At 37.8% G+C, this 17149-nt stretch overlaps 1 protein-coding gene across 5 annotated transcripts in view; it reads right to left on the bottom strand.

Moving 5' to 3' along the window:
- Positions 1–11674, bottom strand: part of tjp3 (tight junction protein 3) — a 68095-nt gene extending 56421 nt beyond the window's left edge. For 4 of the 5 annotated variants that reach the window (XM_088349313.1, XM_088349311.1, XM_088349309.1 and 1 more), the window contains exon 1: positions 2316–2459. In XM_088349313.1, the coding sequence (XP_088205439.1) occupies positions 2316–2342 (27 nt within the window). In that variant the 5' untranslated portion in view covers positions 2343–2459. Of the gene's footprint in view, positions 1–2315; positions 2460–11478 lie in introns of those variants that run through there. The other variant, XM_088349310.1, reaches the window with a different exon arrangement.
- Positions 11675–17149: the final 5475 nt, after the last annotated feature.

The raw sequence follows: 17149 nt of genomic DNA on the forward strand, positions 1-17149 counted from the left end.
TGAGCTCTTATCATAACATTAGTTCATCAATCTAGCTCTAAAACCTTTTTTTTGTTTATTCATTTTAGGAAAAAAAATCATCCCTAAATAATACAACCAGGGTCTTTAAGCAGTGTACAAGATAGAAACAATCATGCTATCATGAGCTTAGTGAACAGTAGGCCATTTGTGTGTTAGCATGTTAATCATCAACCTAAACGCCAATAAAAGAGAGCTGCTTGCCCAAACACGATACTTTTACAGTTGACAGGTTGGATACTTTTATTTTCTTTGAACTTTTTTTATCACCGTTTTAAGGAAAAGCACTTTGCCCTCTTACAGAATGGTGTGATGTAAAAAAAGGAATCATAAATAACTCGGTAAAAGTCAAAGTTAAGTAAAATAAATGATATAATATTGTACTGTATAACACATTTAAAAAAAGGAAAATAAGAGTATAAAACAAAATCAAATTCTGAATAACCAATGGATAAAATCTACAAATATGAAGCATAAAACATAATGAATTTAAAAACTTTAATTTTAAAGTACTACACCGAAAACTCAAATTAATTTAATTCAGGCAATGTACAATGGAAAGAATAAAGTAAATAAATATTAACAACAAAATAATAACCGGAGCGAAAATAAGCAATTATTTAAATTTGCTACCAAAAAATTGTTTAAATTAATAAAGAATACAATTAGAAACAGGTTTAATAAATTAATTATTAGGACTAAAACATGTTTAGTAAACCCATTTTATATATGCAAAACTGTGGAATGAACTACACAAAATGAAAAAAATCAACAAAATAAAACTAGAAAAATCAATAAATACAACTATTTAAAATTTGCAAAAAAAATATTATATCATAAGAAAAATATGATCTACCTTTACAAAAATACAATTTTAAAATAAGTTTAATAAATTAATCAATAGGACTAAAACATGTTTAGTCGACCCATTTAATAAGTGAAAAACAGTGGAATGAACTACACAAAATGAAAAAATTAGAAAAATCAATAAATAAAACAAATTTGAAAAAAAAACAACATTATAAGAAAAATATGATCTACCTTTTAATACAATTTTAAAACAAGTTTAATAAATATCATTAGGACTAGTACAAGTTTAATTGACCCATATAAGAAATGAAAAACTGTGGAATGAACTACGCAAAATGAAAAAAATAAATTAAAAATAAAACAAGAAAAATCAATAAATACAACAATTTAAAATTTCCAAAAATATATTACAAGATAATAAGAAAAATATGATCTACCTATACCAAAATACAATTTTAAAACAAGTTTAATAAATGTTATCATTAGGACTAGTACAAGTTTAATTGAACCATATAAGAAATAAAAAACTGTGGAATGAACTACGCAAAATGAAAAAAATAAAATAAAAAATAAAACAAGAAAAATCAATAAATGCAACTATTTAAAATTTCCAAAAATATATTACAAAATAATAAGAAAAATATGATCCACCTATACCAAAATACAATTTTAAAACAAGTTTAATAAATTTCATCATTAGGACTAGTACAAGTTTAATTGACCCATATAAGAAATGAAAAACTGGAATGAACTACGCATATATATGATATGAAATATGAAAAAAATGAAAAAATTAAAATTTGCAAACAAAAAAACAAAAACACAAAAAAAAGAAATTACATATATATATATATATATATATATATATATATATATATATATATATATATAACATAATAACAAAACTATGATCTACATTTACAAAAATACAATTTGAAAAGAAGTTTAACAAATTTCATCATTTAGTTTTTTTAATTAAATACAGTATTTGAAATGACCAAAAATAAATATAAAAAATTTGAAAAGACTACCCAATATAAAAAAAAAAATCGATTCTATCATGGCACTCCATGTATTTTTTTCCCATATGACACCCGTCAAAGCGCTTGCAAGAATGTTTTTACAATTAAAAAAAATAAAACCAGGTAAATCTAACAATGAAGGAAAAACTAAGAAAATAAACATAGCAAAAACAAACGAACAAAATAAGTCAAGTTAAATCACAAATATGTAATCAACTACACAAAAAATATATTAATAACAAGCAGAGACGTTTGTGTGTCAATTTCCATAAAAAAAAAAATGAAATCAAGTACTTACACGATGCATTCAAGTACCGTATGCAAGAAGATAATACGAAAAAAAAACTGGTTTTATATTACAAAAACATTGTTTTTTACCTCTTTCCTTACTCGATATCAAATATAAAACTAAATCCTTCTGGTTTTACGCAGCCCCTACAGGTCAGATCAGGTCATTGCACTCACCTGGTGGTCTTTGAACCTCACTTCCATTTCAACAATCACCAAAACGAACAAAACGCGACCTTCGGCGCAAGCCAAGTGTCATATTCCATACGGGACATGTTTCCAGTTCTTGTAAAAACGATTTTGAACGGTAAGAAGTCAGATTCGACAGACGTTGGCATGATAAGAAGAGCTCCTCCCCTATCGCCCTTTGACCATTTGCTCATACGCTCCATTAAACTCTAAACAACCCCCCACAATGACTACAGGTTAAACTAAAAACAACACCATTGACCAGTCAAGTGCAAACTACAGCCAGCGAACCAAATTAGGCCTGCCAAGATTTTTAATCTGGCCTATCTATCCAAAAAAGGAATGGAATATACCTTGAGTGTCATTGTTCAGAAATCTGTTAACATATTGCGACAACGAAATTGGGCATGACACTCCAGTTTCACACATTCACAGAGAGGTAAAAAACCCAAGAAGATAAAGGAACAGAGAAGATAAGGTTATAAAACAAGGAGGATAAGGTCATATCCCTCGAGACGTGTGGCCGACAGCAAGACAAACACAAAAATAAAGAACATTAAAAAAAAAAGGGGGGGGGGAAGTAGCAAAAAACACACAAAAATTTTTGGGCCATGGCCAACTCAAATCCCCAAACACAAGTTAAGCACCTCGGCACCCAAGTTGGTTATGTTTTTGTCCCTCCAGATGAAACAGGACACAAGAAAGCGGCCATGTCAGGGTGATACAACACACTCTTCTGTTCAACAGCTTTCACTGGTTTACCCCTACTGCATCATAGAGGTGCCCTGCCCATCCCTAAGAACGCATCCAACATCCCACTATCCTTTAACAACACATCTCCACTCATACATATCACCAACAAGAGCTCTGGCTTCCATTATATTTAGACCTTGTTAGTATAGTGTACAGTATCCCTGCCTGTCACGTGGAAGACCAGGGTTCGATTCCCTGACAGGGGAGAGTTAATAGAACCCTGTGGTGAGGGGCCGTCCCACCCTGGGAGGTGTGAGAATTCTCCCACCGTGGTCCACTGCGTGTCGTAAGAGGTGACTAAAGTGGAGGGAGCGAGGAGAATGGGGATCCTCTCCTCTCCACTCCTCAAGAGACAGCAAAGTAAAGAAAGGGGGGCGGAAACCGCAAACCCTAGTTATAGGGTCACTAAATGTGAGAGGATGTGGAAGTAAAGCGACTGAGTGGTAGAAAGCGGAGGGTCGGGAGACCGAAAGGGGCGGGAGACTGAAAGGTCCCTAGTTATAAGGTCACTAAATGTGAGAGGATGTGGAAGTAAAGCGACTGAGTGGAAGAAAGAGGATGATGACTAAAAGGAAGGTTGATGTGTTAGCCTTGAGTGAAACAAAGATAATCTGGTTTACTGATTAAAAAGTAACATATTTTCCGCTCTATGAGGCGCAACGCCCCCTCCCCCTAAAAGAATAGTCTTTTATCATATATTATCCCTACATAAGGCACACTGGATTGCAAAGCGCGTGAAATTAAGACTATAGTAAGAGCTACTGCAAGGGGTCGGAAACATTCCTGACCCAAAGAACCACAGGAGCAAAAATATCTAAAAACAGTCTTTTTGAGAGCCACACCAAATACAATACAACTGCCAAACCCTGTGTGTCATTTGATGATTTGATCAAATCTATGAAATGAGAATAATTCCAGAGCCTGTGTCCCATATCAATATAAACATAATCTAAAATATGTCTCCCTCCTGTAGTTACTTAAGAGTGTTGAGACTCATTTTGCCTGACATCTTTCTTTCTAAATAATGGTTTTAAAGCAAGGTGCAAGCAAAGTTCTTTCATAAAAAATGTCACAAAATACTGCAAACGTTAAGGATATAGAAAGAGAAGGGAGTTCCTTGCGCTGTGTGCAGGGATCCTTTCTTTCGTATATATCCGTGCTTAAATATCTTAAATATCCATGCTTAATATCGGTCAACCTCGAGTAAAATAGTTCATTCATTAAAATGAAACACTATTGATTCAAAAGAAAAAAAGAGAGAGCGAGTGAGAGGAAGAAAGAGAGACAGAGAGAGAAAGAGAGAGAAAGAGAAAGAGAGAGAAAGAGAGAGAGAAAGAAAGAGAGAAAGAGAAAGAGAAAAAGAGAGAAAAAAAAGAGAGAGAGAGAGAACGAGAGTAAGATAAAAGGAGAGAAACAAAGAAAAAAAAGAAGAAAAAGAGAAAGAAAACAAGAGAGGAAGAAAACAAGAGCGAAAGATAGCAAAAAAGTAAAAAGAGAAAACGAAGGAGAAGTAGGTTTAGATAGACTTTGTCAACCACACACACACACAAAAAAACCTTTTCCTCGAAATTCACAATGACCCAGCACCGCTGAGCTATTTTCCAAACAGGTCAGCGGGCACCTCAGCTCCCCCAGGGGGCAATGCTGGAGACCCCCGGTTTGCGTCATTTTTAAGCAGACTGGTTGAGAAACATGGCAACAATGTCAAGCATTTCTAAGCACTACACCCAAAATTCAAGAAGTCAAGTCATGTTTATTGGTGACGCCCTTGATCACAAAGAGTCTTAAAGGGCTGCACAGAGTATTGCAAACTACAATACACCATCCCCTGATCTAAAACCGACATGAGGGCAAGGGAAAACTCAGAAACTTTAAGCCATGTTTATTTGTGACGCCCGGAATCACAAGGAGTCTCAAAGGGCTGTACAGACTACAGACTATTATGACACCATCCCCTGATCTACAACCTACATGAGGGCAAGGAAAAACTAAAAAACCTCAACATGAGGCAAATGAAGAAACCTTGAAAACTGCTCACCTTGAAAACAAAGATTATCATAATTTAGAAGCACCTGTGAGAAGCCTATAAATGACTACCGCGGGACATTTTTGTAACGCAACCCCCCGCAAAAAACGAGGGACTACCGTATTCCGATTGCAAACGGTAATGGTACAAAAGAAACTTACAGGAACTTCTAAGAGAGGCGGCCTGGGTTCTGGCGGCACGGAACCAAAGTGCTTCATCAGTTTCAGCCTCTGACTCGCGTTCATAACTCCAAATTGGATTCCTACGGAGGTCAAATCCACAGGGAGCCCCGAAAAACCGGTCCCGGTTGTCTCGCTCTCGCTAACAATCGGAATTCCGTCCACGGGATTCTTCCCGGTGGTCCGTCGGACTCCGAGCCTCGATGGTATGCGAGTCTCTGAGCCCACTCGTAGATTTTTCCCCTTCCCACGAGGTTTCTTTGAGTGTTTCGGGCGCTATGGTTACGACGCGGAATGAGAGCGCCCGACTGTTAATAATTGAAAGGCTTCTTGCTAGAGTAAAGCTTCCCGGGTGCCTTGACAGCGCACAGGAAGTCGTTATCATCCAAAGCAGGGGTGTCAAACTCATTTCAACTCGGGGGACACACCATAGGACAAACATTCTGTCGGGGGGCCGGACTAGTAGATTAAAGAGAAAGAAAGAAAGAAAGAAAGACATAAGAGAAAGAACTAAGAGAAAGAAAGAATGAAAGACATAATTGAAAGAAAGAAAGAAGAGAAAGAAAGACATAAGAGAAAGAAAGAAAGAAATGAGAAATAAGCGAACAAAAGAAAGAAAGAAATAAGAGAAAGAAAGAAAGAAATAAGAGAAAGAAATAAAAGAAAGAAAGAAAGAAAATAAAGAAACAAAGAAAGACAGCAAGAAAGAAAGAAAAAATAGAAAGAAAGAAAGAAAGAAAGAAGAGAAAGAAAGAAGAGAAAGAAAGAAAGAGTAAGAATGAAAGTAAGAAAGAAAAAAAGAAAGAAGGAAAAGAAAGAAAAAAGAAATAAGGGAAAGAAAGAAAAAAAGAAATGAGAAAGAAAAAAAAAGAAATAAGGGAAAGAAAGAAATAAGAAATGAGAAAAGAAAAAAAGGAAATAAGGGAAAGAAAGAAAGAAAGAAACATGAAAAAGAAAGAAAGAAATAAGAGAAAGAAAGAAAGAAAGAAGAGAAAGAAAGAAAGAGTAAGAATGAAAGTAAGAAAGAAAAAAAGAAATAAGGAAAGGAAAGAAAAAAGAAATAAGGGAAAGAAAGAAAAAAAGAAATGAGAAAGAAAAAAAAGAAATAAGGGAAAGAAAGAAATAAGAAATGTGAAAGAAAGAAAAAAAGGAAATAAGGGAAAGAAAGAAAGAAATAAGAGAAAGAAAGAAAGAAGAGAAAGAAAGAAAGAAATAAGAGAAAAAGAGAAATAAAAGAAAAAAGAAAGAAATAAGAGAAATAAAAGAAAGAAATAAGAGAAATAAGAGAAAGAAAGAAATAAGAGAAATAAGAGAAAGAAAGAAATAAGAGAAAGAAAAATAAATAAGAGAAAGAAAGAAAGAAAGATAGAAAGAATAAAGAAAGAAAGAAAAAAGAGAGCAAGAGAGAGAGAAATGAATACAAGTAGTGTCTTTGTTCGAGGCACCTGGCTTTGGCAACATCAAGTTGACATATTTCAACCTGCAGCTTGTTTTTCTCTTGCGTTTCTCTGAGTGTTGTCTCGCGGGCCGGATTCAATCCCTTAGCGGGCCTGATCTGGCCCGCGGGCCGCCTGTTTAACACCTGTGATCTAAAGATTTGCAAAGTGGAGATATTTGCATAGCGCAAAAAGAGAACTACTGTTCCTTATGCAAACATTTGAATGAATGTATGTCAATTCCCGCCTCTCGACCAGCACCCTCAAAAGGAAGAAACCCAGCAACCATCGAAAAAAAAAAAACACCTTTTTTCGAAGGGTTCTCTTTGACGACTAAAATAAGTCGCTATCTTGCTGCTAGCACATACTGTTCTCTTATCTATGATCTGCAATCTTGTTGTGTCAGAGGACAGGTGTCAAGCAGGCGGCCCGCGGGCCAGATCAGGCCCACTAAGGGATTGAATCCGGCCCGCGAGACAACACTCAAAGAAGCGCAAGAGAAAAACAAGCTGCAGGTTGAAATATGCCAACTTGATGTTGCCAAAGCCAGGTGCCTCGAACAAAGACACTGTACTTCTATTTCTTTCTCTCTCTCTCTCGCTCTTTTCCACACATTTTCTCCCACTCTCTCGCTCCGTCTCTTTCACTCTCTGTGTCCCTCTTTTTCTCTTCCTTTGCTGCTCTTTGTCTCTTTCTCTCTCTGTGTCTTTTAACCTCTTTTGCTCTAACTTCCTTTTCTCTTTTTTCTCTTTCTCTCTTCATACCCTTTGCGCTTTCTTTTCTCTTTTCTCTCCTTCTGTCTTTCTATTTCTCTCTTCCTCTCTCTTACTTTTCCCCCTCTCTCACGACTTTTTTTTTGTTTCTCCTTCTCTCTCTTTTTCTTTCTTTGTCCCGCCCTCTCTCTTTTCCCCTCCCTCTTTCTCTCATTTCTTTATCTTTTTCTTTCTGTTTAATCTACTAGTCCGGCCCCCGACAGAATATTTGTTCTATCGTGTTAAACCCACTCCTTTCTGTCACCTGTTGTCAGTCCGTCTGCGAACCTCAGTGAATACTAGGCAAGCCTTTTTTGACCCTGACTCCCACCTGTCCCATTTTTGCTCCTGTCCGTCCCCCAGCTTCGACATGTTTTTGATCCTGACCACGTCTAGTCTCCCGTCCCGGCTTTCGAACTCTTTTTGTCGCTGACCACGTATTCTTCTCCTTTCCTGGCTTACAACTCGCTTACGACCCGACCACGTTTTTACTCTCCTGTCCCGGCTACTAACCCGTTTTCCGTTCCCGACACTGCCATCGCTCGCCACGGAAGATCCGCTCCCGCGTTCAGAGCAACCTGTTTCCCACACCTAGCAAACACCGGATCGTGGGCACAGCCCTTCAACTTTCTTTTCATAAAACTTGTGAGAAACATTACGCAATTGGGTCCTGTTTCCATCCTGGTCCCGACAGTTTACTATTTTTTGTTTATCTGTGAATGTTTTAATTGCTATTTCACTTATGAAATTACTAAATAATTTGGTGCATAATACTCTTATTAATAATATCAATCATAAAAAAATCTCAAGAGCTGAAACAGACGCTTCTCGAAAAAGAGCCGTCATTTCCTTGACTAATCCGATAAACCTAATCCGAGGCAACATTTTACACGATAATGAGGACTAGAGCCACCATCGGCGTCATTTTTACGCACTTCAAGAAAATATCTTCATTTAAAAGCGTGGTCTATCGAGTCAAACTTCCAGGAAACACGGCAATGTAAATAATTCCAAGAATTTTCAAGCACTTTGCCCAAAATTCAAGCATCTTCCTGACCTTGAAAACGCCGTATTAAATTCAATCGTTTTCAAGGATTTCAAGCACCCGTGCGAACCCAGCAAAAATTGAGGAAAAAGTCAAGGTACATAGTCCACAAAACACACGTGACGCAACTGATAGCTCCAAGGTGCTTTGACTTAGCGTGAGGTCATGCATTCCTGACTTTCAGCTGAAGTATCGACATTGAGAAAGCTTCGGAGATACCGTAGTCATCGAAACTTCTCAGGAAACAATGTATTAGGAGAAATGACATTGAATAGAACTTGTAAAAGGATCCAAAATAAAAATAAAAATCCAGGACCAAGGGAGGACTGTCAGAACAAATAGTTATCTTTCCATCTTAAGGGTTAGGTTACAGTCCTCTCCTGTTCTCCTTGCAAGTTCAAAATTCATTGATGTCTTCTCTCCTTATTTTAAGTGTCTACTCACCTACTACTTGTCACAGACATATAAAATACATTTTCCTGTCTCATCTCATCTCATTAGCTGTACCGCTTTTCCTCATTAGGGTCGCGGGGGGGCTGGAGCCCATCCCAGCCATCTCCGGGCAGTGGGCAGGGGACACCCTGAACTGGTTGCCAACCAATCGCAGGGCACACAGGGACAGACAACTCATTCGCTCATTCACACCTAGGGATCAATTTGGACCGGCCAATTCACCTGAAATGCATGTTTTTGGAATGTGGGAGGAAACCGGAGTGCCCGGAGGAAACCCACGCAAGCACGGGGAGAACATACAAACTCCGCACAGGAAGTCTGGAGCTGGATTTGAACCCACGACAGGTTCCCATGACATGAACTGTGCCGCACAAGCGCTAACATTTTCTTGTCCTAAGCATTATTTTTACTGAATATTCATTCATTCATTATCTGCACCGCTTATCATCAGTAGGGTCGCGGGGGTGCTGGAGCCCATCCCAGCAGTCTTTGGGCAGTGGGCAGGGGACATCCCGAACTGGTTGCCAGGGAACACAGGGACTGTCTCACTCGCTCATTCACACCTAGGGACAATTTGGACCTGCCGATTACCCTGACATGCATGGTTTTGAAAAGTGGGAGGAAACCCACACAAGCATGGGGAGAACATGCAAACTCCACAAAGGAAGGTTCAATCCCATGACCTCAGAACTGTGCCGCAAATGTGCTAACCACTGCTCCGCCGCGCTGCCTCAATGTAACTTATTTCACCAAAACAGCATACATTATTTGTCATATTTTAACGAATATATCAGTCCAATAGCATAAAAAATGGCCGATAATTGCTAACTTAGCTAAAAGAAAATATTTTGTACTTCTGGGAAATTAGAAAAAAAAACCAAGACCAGGGGAGGACTGTCAGAACAAATAGTAATCTTCGCATCTAAAGGGATAGGTTACAGTCCTCTCCTGATCTCCTTGCAAGTTCAAAAGTCATTGATGTCTTCTCTCCTTATTTTAGGTGTCTACTCACCTACAACTTGTCACAGACATATAAGATACATTTTCTCGTCCTAAGCATTAATTTTTATTATATATACTGTTGAATATATACTCAAATATTCGATTTTCTCAATATTTAGTAAAATAAATAAGTATTACAAAAAAGTAAAATAATAAGTATTACACTTATCATTTTGTAATTTGGTGGAAAAATAATGAAAATGATCACTGAATTGGATTCTGGGATAGGTTAGGTCTCAAAAACGAATCCAAGACACTCAATGAAAAAAACGTATCACAGCAGCACTTTGAGACGCCTTGTGATTAAGGGCGTCGCAAATAAACTCAGAGAAACAGTCAAACGAGAAAGAGCGAGAAAGAGAAACAAAGAGAAAGAAGGAAAGAAAGAAAAAAAGAAAAAAAGAGAAAGCAATGAGAGGAAGAGAGAAAGAGAATGAGAGTAAGAGAAAAAGAGAAACAAAGAAAGAAAACGAGAGAGGAAGCTAATGAGAGCGAAATATAGCGAGATAGAGCTGCGCGGCGTTGCAGTGGTTAGCGCGTGTGCAGCACAGTTCTGAGGTCATGAGATCGAACCTCCTGCATGGAGTTTGCATGTTCTCCCCCTGCTTGTGTGGGTTTCCTCCGGGCACTCCGGTTTCCTCCCACATTCCAAAAACATGCATGTCAGGTTAATTGGCCGGTCTAAATTGTCCCTAGCTGTGAATGAGCGAGTGAGTCGTCTGTCCCTGTGTGCCCTGCGACTGGCTGGTAACCAGTTCAGGGTGTCCCCTGCCCACTACCTGAAGATAGCTGAGATGGGCTCCATCACCCCCGCGACCCTACTGAGAATAAGCAGTGCAGATAATGGATGGACCGATTCTGATATTTTTTAGAACAGCAGAGAAGGCCTTGCAGGCCCTTGCGGCCCACCACTGGTAGGGAAATAAAGGGGAGATGGTAAAATGAGGAATATTAGAAATTTAGAAAAAAGGAAGAGAAACTAAAAACAGAAAAGAGGGAAAAGAGGAGAAGAATTTTCGAAAAAATATAATAAAAAGAAATACAAAACAAATGTAAAAGGGGCGAAAAAGTCATCAAATAACGAGTTTCACATCACTACATAATTACATCATGATTTTGACCTTTGAACTCTGAGATTTGACACAAAATGGAGGACGTCAAAACACAAAATGTCTGTGGCTCGTATGTTAGGGGAAAAAAATTGAAAATATGTCCGGAATACAAAGGTTAATCAAAAGGTGAGAGTCGAAACTATTGTGAAAGGCATTTCGAGGCAAGCAGAAACTTGAAAGCGAGCTTGGAAAACAGGAAAGGCGACGATGAAGATAGGGAGGAATTTACAAGGAATGCGAATGGAGTAGTTTGAACGTTTCGTAAATAATAAAGAAATAAAAAGAGTGCGGACACAAAGAAAGCAAACATTTAAACAATATTTATATATATTTAAAATTACGACATTAATTAAAAGAGACATCGACGAGACAGACATAAGAAACTCCTTTTACCTGTAACACTTCCGGATTTTCTGCCGCTCCAACTTTTCGTCAAACCTAATAAAAAAAATTAAAAAAGATTTTCTCTAAAATGTGACTTTTATCCGCTTTTGCGGTTTAAAACTATTCCGTGCATATATTCTTGAACACGATAAAAAAAATCTGCTGACTTTTAAATCTTCTTGCTTGTGCGAACAGGTAGGCTTGACGTACCTACAATGGGCGCGGCTTATTTTCTAGATGCGGAAGTCGACGCCCATTTATGGTTTCGGTGAGGAAAATGTGATAATATTGTTATTTATTAGCAGGGTTGGCTAGGGTTACTTTAACTGGATTCCTTTCAATGACTTTTGTATGACTCCAATACCAAATATGCTCGTTTCTGTGGCATTTTATGTTCGTTTTGACGGAGATCAAAGCCAGGAGAGAAAGCTTACCACGTGTTGTGAGTCATCATTTTCTTCATATTTACTTTCTTTTGTCTTTTATGAGCATATTTGGTATCGGAGTCATCCAAAAGTAATGGAAAGTAATCCAGTTAAAGTAACCCTACCCAACTAGTACATTTACGTGTTAAATTTCCTACACTTATAGTGTTTAATAGTCAAATATATATGTGTTTGAAGCAGGGGTGACTTTATATTTAGATAATAAATGTCAAATTTAGTGCTTAAAAACAGGGTCTAACACAGGGGTGTCAAACTCATTTGAACTCGGGGGCCACACGATAGAACACACATTATTTTGGGGGCCGGACTAGTAGATTAAAGAGAAAGAAAAAGAGAGATAAAGAAATAAGAGAAAGAGGGATGTAAAAGGAGAGAGGGTGGGACAAAGAAAGAAAGAGAGAGAGGGAGAGCGCGTGAGAAACAAAAGATAAAAAGTTGTGAGAGAGGGGGAAAAGAAAGGGAGAGGAAGAAAGAAATCCAAAGAGAAATAGAAAGACAGAAGGAGAGAAAAGAGAAAAGAAAGCGGGAGGGGTATGAAGAAAGAAAGAGAAAAGAGAAAGTTAGAGCAAAAGACGTTAAAAGACACAAAGAGTGAAAGAGACAGAGACTGACTGGGAGAAAAGGGGTTGAAAAGAAAGAAAGAAAGAAAGAGAGAGAGAGATAGAGAGAGAGAGAGAGAGAGAGAGAGAGAAAGAAAAAACAAAAGAAAGAAATAAAGAAAGAAAAAGAATAAAGAAAGAGAAAGAAAAAGAAAGGAAGAAAGAAAAAGAAAGAAAGAAAAAGAAAAAAAAGAAATACAAGTACAGTGGGACCTCGCTACTTCGCGCTTCGACGTTTGCGGATTCAGAGCTTCGCGGGCCTAAAAAAAATAAATAAATAAAATAAAATAATAATAATAATCTCATCTCATCTCATTAGCCGTACCGCTTATCCTTAAAGTTTTTATTTATTTATATATATATTTTAAGCATTTTTGAAGGGGCATCGCTACTTCATGGTTCCACTTTCGCAGGTTCAGAGCTTCGCAGGTCTAAAAAAAAAATAATAATAAAATAAAATAATTAAAAAATATATATTTTTTTTTAAGCATTTTTGAAGGGGTGTCGCTACTTCGTGGATTTTAGCTTATCGCGGGTGGTTTTGGTCCCCATTAACCGCGATAACCAAGGTCCCACCGTACAGTGACTTTGTTCGAGGCACCTGGCTTTGGCAACATCAAGTTGACATATTTTAACCTGCAGCTCGTTTTTCTCTTGCGCTTCTCTGAGTGTTGTCTCGCGGGCCGGATTCAATCCCTTAGCGATCCTGATCTGGCCCGCGGGCCGCCGGTTTGACACATGTGATTTAAAAGGTTAAAAGTGTAGTTTTACATTAAGCCCGCTAGAGGGCAGTGCAGTACAACTGTTCAAGTCAACATAAAGGGATTCGTTTACAACATTTTAATTGATGTTTAGAAATTTCAATAAAGTGGAAACAAGGTGATATAGAACGTCTTTTTGAAATTTAGATACAGTATTTACAAAACATATGTTATATTTTATTAGGATTATAATTGCCTTTATTGTCATTGAGATTGTTGGGTAGGGTTACTTTAACTGGATTACTTTCAATGACTTTTGGATGACTCCAATACCAAATAGGCTAATAAAAGACAAAAGAAACTCATATGAATAAAATGATGACTCACAACACGTGGTAAACTTTCTCTCCTGGCTTTGATCTCTTTGATCTCCGGCAAAACGAACATCAAATGCGACAGAAACAAAACGAAAATCAATCCAAACAGCTTTTTGCCGTTCCATGTATTCCGTTACTCCCCAAGCCTGCACAAAATTGAGTCATTTTATTTATATTTAGTTTCTTTTGTCTTTTATTAGCATATTTGGTCTTGGAGTCATCCAAAAGTAATTGAAAGTAATCAAGTTAAAGTAACCCTACCCAACCCTGCTGCTTTAAAGCTCATTATTTTTCGAATATAACAAATATGATACCATACTCCTTTTTCATCAGTTGTTTGTTGTTATTTATTGTTTTTGTTTGTTTGATATTTATGTCATGATTACCGATGTGAAGCACCTGTGCCCGCTCCTTTGGCGCCAACTGTCTCGGACTCTGATTGGCTCCCTGTCACTATTTAAACCCACGTTCTAGCTGTCACCTGTTGTCAGTCCGTCTGCGAACCTCAGTGTACTCTAGGCAAGCTTTTTCGACCCTGACTCCCACCTGTTTTTGCTCCCGGCTTCGACCCGTTTTTTGATCCCGACCACGTCTACTCTCCTCTCCTGGCTTTCGACTCGCTTCCGATCCCGACCGTGATTTTTTATCAGCATATTTGGTATTGGAGTAATCCAAAAGTAATTCAAAGTAATCCAGTTAAAGTAACCCTACCCAACCCAGGACTCATTGAGAACAACCCAACGTTGTGTACTACGAGATGGCAGTCAAGGACAAATATGACGAAATTTCTATTAATAATGTACAACAAAAAAAGTAAATAAAAAGCATTAAGATAGATGGGCAATATTTACAAGGTAGTAACTCTAGATTGGGCTAATATGTAAGTGCATCAAAAAATAGCCCAATTAAAATAGTGCAAACACGTTAGTCGCCATATTGTGCAAACTTGTAATACAGAAATATAAATATACATTTCTTAAAACATAAATAAGACTTGTTTGCTTATTTCGGGTGGTGATGTCTCTGGGTATGAAATAATGACACAAATAATAAAATAAATATAAATCTCAACAAATTATAGATAATTATTGTTATGGAAATACATTTTTAAACATTTGTATATTTATTTATTATTAACAATATTAATTATTGTTATGGAATATTTTCAGTGTGAAAATATGTTTATTCATGATTAACAATATTAATTATAGTTATAGAAATGTTTTTTTAAATTATGTATATTTATTCATTATTAACAATATCAATAATAAATTGTCAGGACCAGAACGGAGACAGGACCCACTCGCGTTACGTTTCTCTGAGTGTTTTTGGAGGAAAGGAAAGGGTTGCACCCACGATCCGGTGATCGCTGGACGCGGGAAGCAGTTCGCTCTGAATGAGGAAGTGGGACTTCCGTGGCGAGCGATGGCGGTGTCGGGAACGGAAAAAACGGGTCAGTAGCCGGGACAGGAGAGCAAAAATCGTGGTCGGGATCGGAAGCGAGTCGAAAGCCAGGAGAGGAGAGTAGACGTGGTCAAGATCAAAAAACGGGTCAAAGCCGGGAGCAAAAACAGGTGGGAGTCAGGGTCGAAAAAGCTTGCCTAGAGTACACTGAGGTTCGCAGACGGACCTACAACAGGTGACAGCTAGAACGTGGGTTTAAATTGTGACAGGGAGCCAATCAGAGTCTGAGACAGTTGGCGGCAAAGGAGCGGGCACAGGTGCCTCACATCGGTAATTATGACATAAATAACAAACAAACAAAAACAATAAATAACAACAAACAACAACTGATGAAAAAGGAGTATGGTATTATATTTGTTATATTCGAAAAATAATGAGCTTTAAAGCAGTGAGAGCTCCCTTGATGTACCATTATTTATAATAAGCAGCCTTTATAGAATTAAAAACCCCAAATTCCAAAAATATGAATAAAAAAAGAAAATAAATATTGCGTTTTTTTTTTAAAAAGATGTGAAAAATAAAAAATCCACATTTTCAGCTGCTTTCTGAAGCAAAACCGTGATTGGTCACCACTACGACATCACAGTGATGTCATCTTTACGCGACAGCGAATCTCAAAATGGCCGCCAAGAGACATGAATAAAAAACAGCAGGATATTGCTTCTTCACTTTACAAATATTACAATATTAATCCAAATTTAGACTCGTAGGACTCCATACACAAAATATTATACGGTCATGTTTTTTGTTAAGAAAGTTCTGATTGGTTACAGTGTAATACTATTTTGAAGTCTGTGCAGCCCTTTGAGACTTTTGGTGATTAAGGGCTAAATGTCAGGACCGGAACGAAAACAGGACCCACTTGCGTAACATTTACCACAAGTTTTATTGAAGGAACAAGGAAGGGCTGCGCCCACGATCCGGTGTTCGCTCTCGTACTCGGCTTGTGATCAGAACACGGAAGTGGATCTTCCTTGGCGAGCGATGGTGGTGTCGGGGACGGAAAAACAGGTCGGTAGCCAGGACAGGAGGGCAAAAATGTGGTCGGCGAGTCATAAGCCAGAACGGGAGCTTGTACGAGGTCAGGATCGAAAACGGTTCGTAAGAGCAGACGTGGTCGGAATCAAAACCGGTCGTAGCCGGAGACAAACGGGAGCAAAAACGGGACAGGCAGAATTCAGGATCGAAAAAAAGGGTTGCCGTGTAAAAACAGAGATTCGCAGACGGACTGACAACAGGGGACAGATAGGAGCGGGTTTAAATAGGGACAGGGAGCCAATCACAGTCCGAGACAGTTCCCGCCAAAGGAGCGGGCACAGGTGATTCAAATCGGTAATCGTGACACTAAAAAAATAAACGTGACCTGATTTGTATACATTAATCTGAACTTTTCAAGCCAATGAGGACCTCCCAAAGCGCTTTACAATGTGCTTCACACTTACCCATTTACACACACATACCGATAGCAGCGTCGGCCATTCAAGTACACTACCTGCTCATCAGGGGCATTAGGACACTTCGACATATAACACAGAGGAGCCAGGAATCGAACCTGCGACCTCTTGATCCCGAGTTGAGTGCTTTTCCCCCTGCCGCCTCAATGGTGGCCGAGGTGAGGGGAGTTCTTAATAATGTTGTCATTATGTTGTGAGCTCAATGTCCTCCATACTAGGTAGAGAGCAGCCGATGATTTTTTGGGCTGTGTTGATGAATTTCTGTAGGGTTTTTTTTTGTCTGAGGTATTATCAAAGGATGAGCTGTTAATGTTGTACTTATTCTATTCCATTTTAAATATTACATACATGCAAAAATTGAAAAATATATATATATAAAGTATATAATATATAAATTAAAAAAATCTTTGGTAAGTTAAAAAAAAAAAGATGTTGTAATTTAGTGCAGATGAAGAAAAGACGATCACAAGTCCCCTCAATCTTTCAAGTTTTTATTTGTTTACAAAGATTGCGATTTCATATAGTCCTTCCTATAATGAGTAGAAAACCACTTTTTTTTGTTGTCATTTTGTTTTTTAAAAGAATTAGTTTAAAAGGCACACATTTTACAATATATACATTTGGATCTAAATTATAAAT

The sequence above is a fragment of the Urocampus carinirostris genome, chromosome 12, assembly GCF_059441175.1.
Source record: "Urocampus carinirostris isolate Australia breed hairy pipefish chromosome 12, RoL_Ucar_1.0, whole genome shotgun sequence".
Lineage (NCBI taxonomy): Eukaryota > Metazoa > Chordata > Actinopteri > Syngnathiformes > Syngnathidae > Urocampus > Urocampus carinirostris.